General features: G+C 41.5%; 1 protein-coding gene across 1 annotated transcript in view; it reads right to left on the bottom strand.

The window, feature by feature from the left end:
- kndc1 (kinase non-catalytic C-lobe domain containing 1) overlaps positions 1–16,876 on the bottom strand; it is an 86,015-nt gene that overhangs the window by 18,663 nt on the left and 50,476 nt on the right. The window contains exons 15-26 of the mRNA XM_079560562.1: positions 15,300–15,940; positions 14,513–14,651; positions 12,034–12,302; positions 9,816–10,147; positions 6,364–6,457; positions 5,377–5,474; positions 4,844–5,028; positions 3,689–3,799; positions 3,441–3,588; positions 3,213–3,368; positions 2,743–2,949; positions 1,067–1,149 (exon numbers count right to left, since the gene is read on the bottom strand). Coding sequence (XP_079416688.1) covers positions 1,067–1,149; positions 2,743–2,949; positions 3,213–3,368; positions 3,441–3,588; positions 3,689–3,799; positions 4,844–5,028; positions 5,377–5,474; positions 6,364–6,457; positions 9,816–10,147; positions 12,034–12,302; positions 14,513–14,651; positions 15,300–15,940 — 2,463 coding nt within the window. The remainder of the gene's footprint in view (positions 1–1,066; positions 1,150–2,742; positions 2,950–3,212; positions 3,369–3,440; positions 3,589–3,688; positions 3,800–4,843; positions 5,029–5,376; positions 5,475–6,363; positions 6,458–9,815; positions 10,148–12,033; positions 12,303–14,512; positions 14,652–15,299; positions 15,941–16,876) is intronic.

Raw genomic sequence — 16,876 nt, 5'->3', positions numbered from 1 at the left:
CCACTCGGAAAATAATTCGCCAAGAGCCGGCGCCGCCCCGTGCGCCTCCACAAGATCTGGCCCTTTGTGTTATAAGTGCTTTATTTGTCTAAAATGTTGCATTGTTGTGTTAGTATGTATGAAACCTATACATTGGGCAACAGGTTCCGTTCAGGTTGTAGAATTTGATGCTGTCAACATTTAAGATGAAGGGCAGTGATCAAAACTACTACTACAATACTCTATGGCTGAGGATTTTTTTTTTTTTTTAAGAAATCTTCAAAAAGATCCTTATTAAATGTTGAAATTGATCATTATTTGGACTAAAAAAACTTCCATATTAATTATATGGCTGAAAGTCCATATATCTGACCAACATCTCGCACATGTTTTTGAATATTGTCACCACTTTTGAACCCCTTTATGAGAAAGTAATAGTTAGTTATCAAGGACGTCCTAACTGCCTCAATGTTATTCTATAGGCTGTTTAGAATTCCATTTGTAATGATTAATATTACAATTACAGTTCACCTCTTTTGTTTTTAATTCAGACTCATTTGGTCCCAGGACCCCAAAACCTTTGTCAAAAGATGAACTATCCTGAGATGTTAGCCTGACTTTTTTTTGTACATATTCCTTTACATTTTCCAACCTTAGAAATTTGAAAAGCAAGAACACGTAAAACATTACCTTGAAAATTCAAATCAATATGTACAACCCTAACCCAGAGAGCATCGTTAGCCTAATCTGCTCCGCTATTAGGACTCGAGCTATTCTTAATGAAAAGTTACACTTAAGCATGTTAACTTTGCACCTGAATGTTAACATAGAATACAATATGGTGTAATTGTGGCTCCATCAGGACATTTTTACCCAAAGGCTTCATAAAGGTCACATTACTCTTGAAAACAGAAACATAAAACCAGAAGCGCGTTAGATATTTTTGATAAAGTGCCTATGCCTGAAGCAGCGTGTGGTCACCAGCACTGCTCTGTTCTACGAGAGATTCATAGTTTCTTCTTTATTGGCAGTTTGTGTGAAGTAAACAGGGCAAATATTGGCCTAATGTGCCACGATCGCGTCTTACTTGTTTGTGCTCAGGATGTTGTCCGTGACCCCCTGTGTCCTGGTGTTCAGAAAATGCACCGGGTGACACTTCTGGAAAATCTCCTGATGAAAAAAGAAAGTCTGTGTGACATGAGGTAATAATGGAAACATACAGTGAGCTTGACTTCCTTGAGGCAAATCAGGTTTTAGGGCCCGATGTTCTGACTATAAACGCAGCCCATAGCGCTGATGGGGCGCACATTGTGAAGTCTTGGCGATGTTATGTAGGACAACCTTTTCTCCTCCAACCAGAGTCTTTTTGCGTCCGGAAAGGGGCGAGGGGTTGTGAGGGTGTGGGGATGAACACATGCTTTTGTTTGGATCGCGTGCAGACCTGAGTGCGGAACCGAGTGCGGAACCGAGTGCGGAACCGGTATATTCTCTTTCTCTTGAGACACCGGACATGGACAGTGTTAAACCTCTTAACCTCCACCTGAACTGAGTACATTTTCTCCAGCTTGTCTTAACCCAAATATAAAAGCTTAAGAAAAAAAGCATCAAAATAGCGACAAAGATGAGGATGAAAAGGCAACAAAAAGTGACAAAACCGTGGCAAAAAGCAATGAAATAAGCAATGAAAAAGAAACAAAACCTGACAAGAGCTCAACAAAAAAATGATAAGAAAGTGACACAAACGTAGCGAAAACATGACGAAAAAGTGACGAAAAAGCAACAAAAACACACAAAAAGTGGCACAAAAAGTGGCACAAAAAGTGGCACAAATAGTGGTGCAAAAAGTGGTGCAAAAATATGGCGAAAACATGACTTCAAAAATAAGACAAAAGCACGGCAACAACCTAACGAAAAAGTTACGATGACTTTTGTAGGTCTTAGCTTTCAAATGCGGCATGGTTTGACACTGTTGCTCGCCAGTCCAGAAGCTTGCAGATTTGGGTCAAACTGGAGAAAATCTGCTCGGTTCAGGCAGGGGGTAAGAGATTAACTCACGGTGGGACAAATAAAGTTTTTAGTTTGACCTGTGAGAGCTTATAAAAGCCTATAATGCTGATGTCAATGAGGAAAATTTTATAATAAACAATCTTTCCTTCCATTATTATATTTATGTTTATTTATTATTAGCAAAGCTGCTGCTATTATATAATGGAAGGAAGGATTGTTTACATATAATGTCAATGTAATGTCTTAACTGTAAGCTTATGAAATGCAAAAGTAATTTAATTTACATGAGCAAGGGGTGGGCAATTTTGCAGTCGTTTTTTTTCAGTCTACTCCCTATGAGCTTCTATGAACTGTATAATTGTGACTTTTTAGGGGGGGAAAAAACCCTGCTCAAATAAATAAGTAAAATCAAATAAACTATTATTTAAATTCAAGCCCATTTAAAGAACAGAAAACAACTGACTAAACTGAGGGAACAATCCAAAAATCTAGAAACAATCACATTCATTTAATGTGAATGCGTAATAAGATTTTAGGTTTCAGAATAGTTATTATTGATTGAAGAACAGTTTTTACCATTAAGCTGTTAGCTCCATCACACCTTAATAGCACTTTAGCACCACACTGCAGTGTTTTTATGATTTGTTATAGAGACTTTGAGAGCCAAACAAGTTTCATTATGCTTGTGTGTAATAAATAAAAAGCATTCTATTCTATTCTGATCCTTGACTTAGTTCAAGTATACATTAAAACCACCTGCTGGAGTAGTGTGAGTTGCTGTGCTAAGTGCTGCGGGCTGTAGTCGCTCTGGCAGAAGGGCAGCCTCTCCTCGCTGTGGACACAGGCGGCCGTCACGTCGTCCAACATGGAGCTGTAGCAGGGCACGGGCAGCGCCGCCGCGATGGAGAACGACTTGTCTTTGGGCAGGGAGGGCGAGGGCTCCACCACGCGGGAGATCCTCCACTGGGGGCGTGAACAGCAGAACATGAGTGTGTAACGTTCACCTCTTTATATCACCGTCACACTTAACCCAACAGTAAAAGGGTTTCAGTCACACATTTACTGGGGAATCACGCGGGCTGAGGTTCTGTCATTCATCTGAACAACTGAAATGCCCTGTTTCAACATTCAGCAGAAAATGGAGTAAAATGAGTCTTGGGGAAGGTGCTCGGACAAACATTTTAAAGCTCATGTTTTGCACAATATCTCGCTTTAAGTTGAATTACCCTCTTTCCCAGGTCCTCTGTTGAAGAGTGCAGACACACCAGGTCGTCCTCATCCACTAAACTGATCTGACTGCCTTTGTCCTGGGCCCAGCTCGTGTTTGTGGAGCTGTGCAGAGCGGAGAGAATGGCCTCGCCTCGACTGTCCACAGGAATCACCTACAGAGAACAGGCAACTGCCATTATAAACACACACTCGCATAACAACAGAAGCACCTAGCGTATCCATACCTGCGTGTTGATGAAGTTTTCTAATGTCTCCACCAGGCTGCTGTTCCCTGTGAAGTCCACCAGTTTGCAGTCCGACACCCAGAGCAGCAGCAGGTCCAAACTCCTGTGGAACACCTTAAGACTGCCCCCTGACAAGTCCGGACCCTCCCTGAGAAAAAAAAAAAACAACAGATCTATGTTTTTATCTTCCAATTATATCCTATTTACGAGTACTAGTTGTGCATAAGACATGAGCGGTTACATCTTACCTTGCAGCGCTGTTGAACTTGTCCATAATGAACTGTAGTAACTGCTCTGAGGTGCAGAAGTAACGGAAAGTGTATAAAAACTGCTGGATGTAGCCGTCCATTGCAGCGTTTCTGTGAGAAAAATGGAATACTTTTATTTGACTCAAAGTAATTATCTACCAGAGAAAAAATGTGTGTCTCTAACGATAAAACGAGTTAAAGTGTTGAAAAGGGATTTCAATAGAACTTTATTTTTCTATGTCCAATGTAAGATTTAAAATAGTAACTCATGCCCCTAAAGGCGGCACTGCAGGTGTCGTAGCATGTTGTGGTTTTTTACTCATTAATTGTCCCTGAGAGTAAATACTACGCTGACAGAAAAGGCGAAGGGATAGAGGGATATTATACATCCAATTACCCAATGGAGATCATTTTTTCACTCAAACTTGGCTGTAAATACTGTTTAAGTGACGCTAGCCCGCAGTTAGCTTTGCTCATTAGCCTGTTAGCTTCCTCTTCGTGATTCTATCAGTGTGTATTGGTTGCTCTGGTCCGGTGGCAGTCAAGTTGCAATTGTGGTTTTCTGCCAGAGATGCCGGGGGAGTTGAAAGACCCTCCAATCATCCCATTAACACTTGTATTACCCCCACAGGGACAACGAAAAGGATTTATTAAGGTAAACAAGTTACTTAGTACTGCTTTAATGTCAAATAATGACAATATGGCCCGGTAAGTCTATATAGTTACTGTAGTACATCCTAGACCTCTACAGTGGAACATCCGTGGTACCTGGTCCAATAGATGTTCCACTGTAGAGGTATAGGATGTACTACAGTAACAACATAGACTTACCAGGCCGTATTGTAAAGTGTTACCTTATTACTCTAAATCAGAGGTCGACCAATAGATCGGTAATAAAGCGCCCCCTACTGTCACAGTTCTACATGGACAAATTTTACCGTTTAGAATCATAACCATTAAAATCGGCCAATCAACATCCCCAAACATTGGCATCGACCTTAGAAAAACCCATATCGATCCCTATTCTAAATGCAGTGGTATGACCACTTAGATGATCCCAGCCTCACAGCAGCCATTGAATATGATATGATAGATTTATACAGCTGGCATATTATGTGTAATATTGTAAACAGCCCGGTAGCTTTTCGAGTTTACCTGGCAAAGAGGTAAGCCATGAGGCCTGCAGGAGACCCGAGCTGCAGCGCACCCTTCCCTTTGCTGCAGTTGAAGGATAAAACAGAAGAGTCCTCTGAAGACTGCAGCTCCAGAGCGTCAGGCCCACACTCAGCCAGAGAGGGCAGCAGCGAGCTCTCCAACCCCCACTGGTCAATGCTCAAAACCTGTTCAAAGAGAATATGTTTATAGCATTTATATTTTACAATTTATAATTCAAATGTATGTGTAAGTGTAAGGAACTTGTTGAGAAAGGACTGTTGTTTGGAAGTGGTTCATAATTGATACTTCTGTAAATACTGGATCTATTCACATAAAGCAAAAGCTGACAGAAAAATGAACAACGATCTGATGACAAGATCAAAATGGCAAAGTGATATGATATTGCCCATGGTTATAAAGACACCGGCCCTAATGATGATAAGTGAGCAGGTCTAAACTAATCCAAACGATTAAAATCAAGATTAGTTCTTAGATTCAGTAAAAAGTACATTGTGAGTATGGCGGTGTAGTACCTCCAGGTACTTCTTGACACACTCCAGGAAGAGCACTTTCGACCGCAGCTCCTCCAGCTGAGACTTCAGTTTGCTCAGCATCAGCTTGTTGTCGGAGCCTTTGGAAAACAAGAGGTTTATTCAGCTTCTCGTCTGATCTAAAGGGTTTTCAAGTTCATGCTGCGCTATCTGGGCTATCACAATGTGCCTGATTGTAGTCTTTATTGCTGTCAGAGTCATCTAAAACTACTCAATCAATGCGCCATTGCAATAGAAACAATTTTACAATTATGGCACGGCCTTGGACAATAGTTTGCCAACCCCTCGGGGAGATATATCCAATTTTTTGTCTCCATTTTGTGCTAAAAACAGAAGCATCAGTGACGAAATTGTTTACTTCAATAAAAGTGCACATACAGATTTCAAAACTAAGCGGGTTACTTATAGGTTATAGTACTTTTTAAAGAGGCGGTATTATCATCTTAAACGCATCTTTAGAAAATGCAATATTGATCTAAAACAGCTGATACAAAATATCCAATAGCTTCACTTCCTGGTCCCCCAAGTGAGCTAAAACAAGCCCCTCCCACACATCCCTCCCTTCGCTGCACAGCTGTTTCAAACAAAGAGAAACAAACAAAAATATTCCCCTGCTTGCAGCGATCGAGATGTGAGGAAAGTATTTCCTGTATACGTAGGACCTCAGGAGGAGCTTTGGGGGAAAAGGAGTTTTTTTTGGAGCTGTCACCATGGTGATAAGGATAGCCTCTGGTAAAAGTCCAAAGATTATTCAATATTATTATAACATGTGCTTGTGGCTCGAAAGGAAAATCTAGGTATGTTTTTGATGAGAGAACAACATGGTAAGATTGTAAACAGCTCTGAAAAGTACATTTTGCTTTACTTGAAGATACAATTCTGCAATGTTTTTATGCTTTCATGAGAAAAAAACATTTATCTCAGTGTTTTCACAGCATAATAAAGTCACCATCTTATTCAGGGCAGTACCTTTGTTCTTTCTCTCCTGTTGAAGCAGCTTGTGATAGAAGTTCCTTGTTTTCCTCAGATTTCTCGTCTCAATCACCAACTGCTGCTGCACTTCCTGTTCAAGGCAAATGAAACACTACATCACACATACAGTAAGTATTGATCAAGGCGGGTGCAAGCTTGATATACCATTTGAATTTGCCTGCGTTACAGTATTGGGGGCCCCCAAATCTGATATGTAAATGAGACAATGATGCGTGAGCAAAAAAAATGCATAAATGGCTCTGCTGCTGATCCAGATTTGCACGTGCTACTTGCTTTGCGCATGAGCAAACGCTTGGCAAATGACCCCCTAAGTATTCAAAAGGCAGTAAAGTCTCAGTATGTGCAGCCTTTGGGTATTTACAAAGCACAACGTAGCAACCGACTTCACCAAACACATCTTTTAAAGTACTTTCCCCCCCCTCCTCCCTGTTGGAGCTCGTCAGGTGTGTTATTAGCGCCTATAAGAGCCTCTGAAGGAGCCGGGGAGTCATCAAAGCGAGCTAACACAAAAGCGCTTCATTAATATGCCTCTGTGGAAGATAATGGCATCCTCTGCCCAGGGCTGAGTTCAAACGCATCAATATTCACATCCAGTTTGGAGAGAGTAATACGCCAATTATCTTAAAGTCCCGCACACGTTCCTGTTCCTATTCACCCCCTGAGCCTCACGCGCTCCATGCTTCATCACAGAAAGGAAAACGCTCATTTGAACTCTGCGGCAGGGTTAGTGGATCAAGATAAATCGGTGAAAGTATTTATTATAGTGATTACTTCGTTTTGGCATGTGCTACAACTAACAATGTAGACATATGACTTAACATACAACATATTTCTTCCACACACAAAACAACACGCAGTCTTTGTTTTTCTGCTGATACGCACCATCCCTCCCCACGTTCACTGCTGCATTACATGATAATTACACAACCTAGAAAAATCATTATCTACTTCATTGGTTCCATTTTAATTCAACGGTGTTTCTACAATAAAAGCCATATTATCCCATTTCTAAATGTCAACTTGCATCTCTCTCTGGAAAAAAGAAAACCTGTTGAGCATTCAGGCTATTTCTTTTACCCTTATGTAAATTTTGAAATAATAAGGCAATAGAATAGTGTTATTAGCCATAGTATAAGGAAGCAAATTGGTGTGAACGTCTTCAAAGATCTTCTATAATATGGTATTCCACTTGATCACACCAGTGTTATTTTTGACGACTAAAATTGAACTAAAACTAAATTAAAAGTTTTTCATGAGACTAAAACCATGACTAAAATGTCCCGATATTTTAGTCGACTAAAATAAGACTAAATAAAAATAAAAAGGAGAGACTAAAATCATCCAAACTTATATTGACAGTCTGAAAGAGCCTCATATCATTTAAATTCTCTGCCAAAGGAAACGCTCTGAGCTTTATTCATGTGGGAGAAGCTCCATAAAACAGAAGACCTTGATTAAATATGATTATAATAAACATTATAAATGCAAAGTCGATAAAATATGTTGTCAAAATTAACACTGGATCACACCAATTACAAATGAGTTCCTAAACAAATAAAAGAACCAGCTTGTTGCATATGGTTCTTTTGGGACTCTTCCTTTGGCAACATAACACAATTATCATGAAAACTGACACAATTCAAAGCTGCTTCAAACTCACTGGTGGCAACAACTGCAGGCCATGAGGCGTAGACTGGCAGACCAAAGCTGCCAGTGACCACCAACCACAATTCACACATAACATTTATATAAACAATGTGGGTAGAGATTCTTGCCCAAGGACGCCAGAAGAGCATGTGTGTGCACTGTTGACATTTGGACCTGAGAACAAACAATTGAACCACTGCGACTCCTGTGCATCTTTGATTGTACTCTCCACAATACAGTGTATAGCAAGGAAAAACAAATCACCGAAAAAGCACAGCTGAATCACTCTAAACATGCTCCATCGACAGGGTTTGGGTAAAACAACCAATTTAAATAAGATTAATTGATAGAAAGTGCTTGAATTAAAGGGGCTAGATGCAAGCTGGCCATTTTATGCTAATTACTGCCACCTCAGGTCATACATGTAACGGCACCTTCTATATTAACCCCTTAACTCCCACTTGAACCGAGCACATTTTCTCCAGTTCGGCTTTACCCCAGTCCAAAAGCTTCTGGAAAAAAGCTGTGAAAATAGCAACAAAACTGAGACCAAAACAATGATGAAAATGGGACAAAAAAGTGAGAAAACATTGACAAAAAAGTGACAAAAAATTGATGAAAAAGTGGGAAAAATGTCACAAGAAATTGACAAAAAATGGACAAAAAATGGACAAAAAATGGACAAAAATGTGACCAAAAAATGTGACACAAAATGACAAAAATGTGACAAAAAAATGACAAAAAATGTGACAAAAATATGACAAAAAATGACAAAAATGTGATAAAAAATTGACGAAAAAAATGACAAAAAAGTTACAAAAATGATTTTAGAAAAGGATTTTAGAGGCAGTTGTCTGGGCTCATTCTACACATTAGGACTTGTCTGGAACATACAGGTGGAGGAAAATACATAATTTTAACATTTTCAAACTCTGTATAGTCCCTTTAAGGTAAGTTTTGCTGATTTTGAGTAGGTTTGGACAATCTTAATCAACTTAATAAAATTGACAATGGAACAACTTTGCTTAAAGGGACTATACGGAGTTTAAAAATGTTAAAATCAAGTATTTTCCTCCCCCTACATGTTCCAGCCATGTCCTAGTGTGTAGAATGAGCCCCGACCTGTTCACCACAACTGCCTCTAAAATCCTGCACTGTCACTCAAAAAGTTGTTACTTCGGGTCCGAAGTGCCGTCATGCACGAGCTTAATATAGAAGGTGCAGTTACACATAAGACCTGAGGTGGCAGTAGTGAGTATAAAATGGCTAACTTGCATCTAGCCCCTTTAAAATAAGATACATTAACTCACATTACACTTAAAAGAAAAGCAACTCCTGAATAGAGACAAAAAAAGGTGAATTCAATGGTAAGGGTAAATTCAAGGAAATTGAGAAAAAAACAATGCCCAAAAAAAGTCTAATCCAAGATTATTTTGGTTTGCATGTTCTCCCTGTGTCTGTTTCCTCTGGGCTCTTTGTTTTCGCCATCACTAAAAGTAAAAATATGTATTGGATAAACCACTGAACATCCTGGCAAAATAATTAGAGGGTGTCCTGAATAAAAAAGTCTACAAATACAAATAATGTCATACTAGTGGTGCAATGCATTTTATACTAGATTACTAAACCTATATAATGTTACCAGCAATGTTAAATTAAACTGTCTGGTGTGATTATCTTTATTGATGATGCTTAGAGCAGCATCAAAAACACGGCACACACAGCCGTCTCTTTGTTCACGCTCATAAGGTCAGCCCTGACCTCGCCTACACTCTTCTCACCTGGGTTTTCACATCCACACAGGCCGCCGCTCCGGTATGCTGCCCGAGATCCACCGCATACTTCATCACCTCCTCGCTAAAACACTGCTCCTCGTAGAAGGCCAGGTCCCAGGCCGCGCTCAGGCAGTGGGCCGGTCCCTCGACCCCAAAACCCCTCGTCGTCCCTGGGGAGAGCAGCCGTACGGACGCCCCGGAGTCGCTGTCCTCCAGGTCCATGGATGCTTCGTCTCTGCCCAGCGTCAGCTCCGCTTCAGAGGGGCTTTCATCGCCGGCCCCCGCAGAGTGCTCACCGCCCTCCATCGCACCCGCGTCCGAACTGTCTGTGCTTATGCCTGGGAAAAAAAAAGAGGAGGAAAAAAAAGAAAGTCAACCACGTCAGAGTGTCACATGGGAAGCCAAAACACTGGAATATCCAAGACTAGCTGGGGGTGTGGGCTAACATCGCTACTGTGGCTGAACAATGAGGCCGCTGTTTGTGGCTTTACGCTTACAGGCATCGAAAGATCAACTGGTGTTTTATCATGGCACATATCTGGAGTATCAGCGAAAGTGTGACCAAGCATACTCAAATATCAAAATAACAGCTGTTTTTTCATGGCTTTGGGTCTTGTTCAAAAGTCCCTGATGAGAAAGAGGCCGGAGAAGAAGCTGGAAATATAAGGAAGGTTTTTCTTTTTCAGAGACTTGGACTGAAATGAATGCAAATGAATCTTTAGAGCGGCGTCCAACAGCCAATCAAATACATAAAGCTCATAACTTCAGTGTGCATGTGCAGCCAAGAAACAAGAAAACAGACTAGCACTTCACAGCACAAGACTACTGACCCTGAATAGTATCAGATCTAATGTGTGGTCAGACAGAGACAATGCAGATATTTAATCTAATGCTGTACGCATCTAATTTTAAAGCTCGACTGAGGAAAACACATTAGTATGAACTACTACTACTACAGCTTTATTGATATTGACTCGAACTCGAGGTTTTGACTACAGCAATAACCTATCGTCAAGAGGCTGAGTTTTCTATTTCTTCTGTCTCTATGTTTGAGTGATAGATGTTCACCAATCCCCTCCTGGAACCGCCACCTTAACATGGTGGAGGGGTTTGAGCACCCGAATGATTCTGGGAGCTCTGTTGTCGGGGCTTCGTGCCCCTGGTAGGGTCTCACATGGCAAACAGGTCCTAGGTGACGGGTCAGACAAAGAGCGGTTCAGAAGCCCCTTATGAGAGACCAACAGGCTCAGTTAATCGTGAGGCCGTCCTTCTGTGGACCCACCACCTGCAAGAGGAGCCATAAGGGGCTGGTGCAATGTGATATGGGCAGCTCCAACAGCTGCCCCCACGACCCGGAAACGGAAAAGTGGAAGAAGATGGATGGATGGATAGATGGATGGATGTTCACCAATCACAAATGCTGAGCCTTGCAATCTCAGGTTCAGCTGCAATAGATAAAATGTCAGAGTTTCCGTAGGGCAGATTCTAAAGTGTTTAGATAGATGCTATGTGATTCCATCTCAAACTAATTATAGTCACGTGGCTGTCCCCCAGAGGTACTCTGAATCTCCATAAGAGGGCAATATTTCTCAGAATTAATTAAATTCTGAGTAATTAGGTGTAATTAGGTTTTTCAAAATCGTGCAGCCCTAATTACTATTATACATTGTTGTAGATTGTTATGGTGCAATGGTTGTCACTGCTGAACTACAATTCATGTGCACTAGGCAAGAGGAGAGGGAAGTGCATTTTTAAAATGTGGTGGTAAGCAAAGTATGTAGACACAGGTACCCAGGACAGACGGACAGAAACTGCCTTACAAACCTTACAAGGCTGAAACCACCACCGACCACTCACACAAACTAACAAATATCTCCTCACAGTCTCCCATCCAGGTACTAAACAGACCCAATTCTGCTCAGCCTCTTCACAAGGTTCACAAGGGGATAAGAAGTAACCCGCGCCATCTGCTGCTTCTGAGAGCTCACACTTCAGGACATGACAGGACTGACCAGTAGGTGGAGTAAGTGGGAAAAGTGTCTGAGATTGAGCAAGAAGTAATAAAAAGAGAAGCGCTGATTGTCACATGGTTTGGCTCATGAGTCGATTTTTACCCTTATCGTGAAGGATCCACTCAGACGTTTCATTAAGCCACTATAAATCCTCATTGTCTAGTGTTCAGTGATATAATTGCTTCATATATTTGTATAGAGAGCATCATTACCTTTAAAGATGCAGCGTTGGGTCTGTTGGGTCTGCTCTGCCTCTTGTTGATAACCCTCAGTGTGATGTCCCGCTCCCTGCTCGGTTTGAAGCTCAGCCTGGCCCCATGAGTCCACAGCATCAGGGCCGTCTGTGGTGTGTATGTTCCCATTCAGGTCCAGGCACAGTTCCCTGCAATCCTCTCCCCAGACACAAGGGGGCACTGGTTCAATCCCTGATGCCCTCTTCACTGCCTTTGAGGTTGCTTGCTCCTCACAGCGTCTGTATGGGCTGGACAACACACAAGATATAATTAAGGCAAATGAAATAAATAATCCAGTATGTGATAGCATAGACTAAACCAGATCAAACAACAGGCCTCGTTTGGACGAAATTATGTCTAAACTGGGAAGTAAACCGTATCGAAATCACAAATGTCACAAATGGTACACAAACCACAGTTGGAGAAGCACTGGCGTAATAAATGTACTTTTCATAAAATTTAGAAGCCCCTTCCGTCAACAGCTTTGTCGACACTGCCATACACAGATATATTTTAGACACAATATTACATTTCAATCCGAAAGGTGCAGGATAGACTTCTCTATGGTCTCTCTGTGAGCCATGACTGAATACTACATAACACTGCCTGACCAAAACACACGTGTATCAACGAAACAACGAGAATCTTCGGGCTTTGAGCAGTGGTCACAACAACTTGGTGAAAAACTGATGAAATGCTGAATGGGAATAAATCTTTTGACATTGCAGAAGCTCACTGAAACAATGCCACAACTGCCATCACAACTTACTGTATTTCTGGTCAGGCAGTGTAAAAGCACTAAGAATTTGGAAGTTTCTTCAACAACAACTAACTAAGGGAGAAAATGAACATGCTAGATGACAAATTCAACTTGGAGTGAGTTAACAAAAAAACAGTTACTCAATTTGAGCTGAAGTGGCAATTAAAAAAAAAACACATCCCCTGCAGACCAAGTAGAAACATTGGATTTTACCTTATGAGTTCAGCCCTCGCGTCTCCTGCTCAATTCATGTGCCAACGAGAACAAATTCACTGAAACATGCCGTATATTCCTCATATTTAAAAGTGTTTGTGCTGCACTCTCCGATGTCCACTGCCCAGAGGAGCAGTGCTTGCATCTCCCCCCCCCCCCCCCCAAAAAAAAAAAAAAAAAAAAAACACACACACACACACAAACGCTGTGATGTCTCCCCACTGGAGCAGATTAAAGGGCTTTTTCCATGTATCGCCCGGAGCGGAGAGCGGAGAGGCTGCGGCTGGATGAAAAGCAGCAGCAGACAGACCGATGCTCTCTGTGTGTAAGCTATTCAAATGAAAAGCAGAGGAGTGAGGGGTTCAGCGAGCACGCTTCATTCAGTCAGTCTCGGCAACACTTGAGCATTGCCACTTGTTCATCATCAGTGACAATAGGCAAGGGGCTTTGTGTGCTCCGACAACACTGACAGTCTATTTACGGTTAGATGTCCATTGTACAGGTGAGTTTACAGTAACCATAGGGATAGTGTTGTTATGGGGGAAGTTAGCACTGAGGGTATTGTGCAGAAGCTGAATTAGATGCAACGCTGATGTGGAAAAGGAGGAGAGGCTCTTAAAACAAACAATGAAGACCTAATCAGTGTGTTGTTTATGATTTCATTGGCAGATGTGTGATATAGGAGGTAGAGTTTACAGTATATAAAGGTAAAGTGCTTTATTTATCAGATGGAGGGTTAGTCCTGAGGCCCTGCGATTCCAATGCGCCGCCATTAGTGGCCCATCTTGACCCACATGTTTTGGAGGTAGGGGAAATCGGAGCACCAGAAAAAAGAAACTTCTTGTTGTAAGACAAAAGCACAGACAGCCCAACCACTATGCCATACAGTATTCAAAGTATAAATAAAGTCATTCAAATTACAGTAGATTAAAAAAAAATGTCAAGTGAAGTGAAAACCCAGTCAACTCCTCTGGACACATGCACTGTATAAGGAAATGGCAGCTTCAGGGGAATCTCATTTCATAAAGTGGACAAAAAACTCTTAAAAATCTTATTTTGGGCGCCTCAGTTTTGATATTTTACGTGTTATAATTTGAAAATATGTCTCTGTAAGAATGTAACAAAGTAATGCAGATGACAGAGCTGGAGATAATCTTGACTGGGGCTCTTCCTGCTGGCAGCTAAAGGAATACTTTTCTTAAAAAATAACTTTCAGTTTGGAATTGGCGTAGTCAGCAGCTCACAATTGTAATCAGGAATTACGAAATGAGGCACTGACACCGTAGAAGAAAAAACAGCTACATTTAACAGCTTTGTCTAAGGATTACTCAAAACTGCATGAATGTTGTACTACTTCAGGTCTGTCTTTGACGAGGGAACAACGTTAAAACATGATTTACTGAATGTTTTGAAAATCTGTAAATCAATACATTGAAAATAGAAAGGGAATATGAAATTAGCTTTTGACGCTGCCTTGCTACTCACAGTGTGGTGGAGCTGTAGTTGACGAGGCAGTGCAGCACTCCCAGCAGGTCCTGGTCCCAGTACAGATCACTGAACCGCTCCTTCACCACCGCAGCAAACACTTCATACTCCAGCTCCTTAAGAGAGAAGATGTACTCCCCTCGGGAAAGAGAAACGTGGAGGAGAATTTTAAGAACATGTAAGTACTACTAGTGATGCTGCTAATAACTAAATAGGAGACACAGAGAGAACGTTCAAATTCACACAGAAAGGTCCAACCAACCCAGGAATCAAACTTGGGACCTTCTTGGGGAGAGGCAAAAGGGCGTATCACTTGTCACAAAGATTGTTTTTATCATATTCATGTTGTTGCAGTGTTGCTGTTTGGTCTAGATTCAAGAACAGACGCAATCAGGGTTTCCGCGGGGGGAATTACATTTTTTAACATTGAAAAATTATGGTCAAGCACTTATAGCCGCAGTTTTGGCAGAAATGTTTGCCCAAAAGTTGCTTGTTGTGTGCAGTTTCCTTTAGAATATCAAGATTTCCCCTCATTCCTCAAAATTAATAGAATATTTGCAAGTCTTGAGAAATAAAATGTGCACAGATTTTTGTGATTTCTGCATTAAAATACAGTATTTGGGTATACTGTATTATACTCGCCACTGATGTTAAAGATTACATTACATTTGACATGCTGATGCCTGTAGAAACCCTGACAACGATAACCGTGGGAGTAAAAGCAAACCTGGCTGCTGAATATGTAATAAGAAAGGCATGCAATATCCACCTGGTTCACAAGTCTTACCCATTGCAATGTCCTCATGTCCATTGTCCAAACTGCCATTCAGTGTAAACTCTCCTTTGAGCAGATCCATGACCTCCTGCAGAGCGGGGTGCACCTCTGGAGACATGGAATCCGCAGTTTGTCCTCGAGCCTTATCGCCTTTATTTAAAAAGCTCCTGTTGTTATCCAGAGCCGCCACGCCTTGTTTCTGATTTTGGCTTACATTTCGCTGATTGATGCTCGTATCTTCACTGATGTGTGGATTTGCTAAAAGTCCTTTTAACGACGGTGGCACAAGAGACAGGTTGATGTCCAGACCTTGGTGTCCAGGGGCTCGAACTTGAACGGGGACAAGGAAGAGATGCCCCGTGGTGGGATCTTGCCGAAAGAGGTAATTGTTGAACACTCCGCAGTTGTTGAGGTTTGAGTTTAGAGACGGTAGAGAGACTTCAATATGAGACACGTCGGAGAGAGCAGACACAGGTGCTGAGTCACTGGGAGGTGAGTTAGACGCACTTCCCGTGATAGTTTGGCAGTCCAACTCCTCTACAGAAGGACAGGAGACGGGCTCCGTACGAGGCTGGGGGTCTTCAGAGTTGGAATTGGACTCCAGGCCGATCTCCGCAATGTTTTCACTGCTGTCTATGAATCCCTCCACGTACCTGAAAGCGTAGGAGGAAGAGTGAGCGTTCATGGCAGGGACTGAGCTCTCGTTGCATGCACACAATGCAGAGTTTGATCAAAACCAGACACAAAATTACCTCAAGCAACAAATCTGTGCGAATCTCTCATTAACTGGTACTTGCTTGACTACCAACAGAAGTATTGAATGAAGCTAGTACTCTTCATCAAAAAGTAAGTAAAAGGGACCATATGCAGCAATGAACAATACCAGGCATCTTCAGCAAGAGGCTCATTAGGCGGCTGCATATATGAAAACAAAACACCTAACCCGAAAAAAATTGCTACAAAAGGTTTTTCAATGGTTTTCTGTAGTATCAGGTGTGCTTATTAACATACTAAAAGTCTACCAAAATCTGACCACTGGAAAGGTCTAATTTTCAAGATGGCGTCCAAGAGGGTGGGGAGATCCTTAAAATGCCCATTACTCCTTTATTATTCATCCTAGACAAGTCATTTTGGTATCTGACCCCATGTTTTGGGTGTCTAGGAATCCAATGGGCTTGTTCAAATTGTAGTCACATGATCACATAATTGTATAATAGAAATCATGGACAAATACTCTATATATTAACATTAGCGAGTTTGTCACGGCAAAGGCACACATTTTCAACGCAACCTTACATCGCTTCCCAGAGGCTTAGCTGGGCCTGGATGGGCCCGTTTTAAAGCCTCAACCCTCTTCTTCCCAACGCAATAAAAGGCAAGTCTCTGCGACATTTACTCGCGGAGATATTCACTAAAGTCTGCGCGGTGAGCGACCACGTCGGCCCTGACATGGTGGACCTGGAAGGGTTTTATCCTCTCTGTTATCTCAGTATTTTATCAATTAACATTTGCGTTTTCCAAACTGATTAAATTCATGATCAAATTTGCCGGTTTTACTGTATGGGATATTATTATTTAAATCCTAATTA

Source organism: Gobius niger (genome assembly GCF_951799975.1).
Source record: "Gobius niger genome assembly, chromosome: 7".
Lineage (NCBI taxonomy): Eukaryota > Metazoa > Chordata > Actinopteri > Gobiiformes > Gobiidae > Gobius > Gobius niger.
This window is presented reverse-complemented; position numbering and strand designations above follow the sequence as displayed.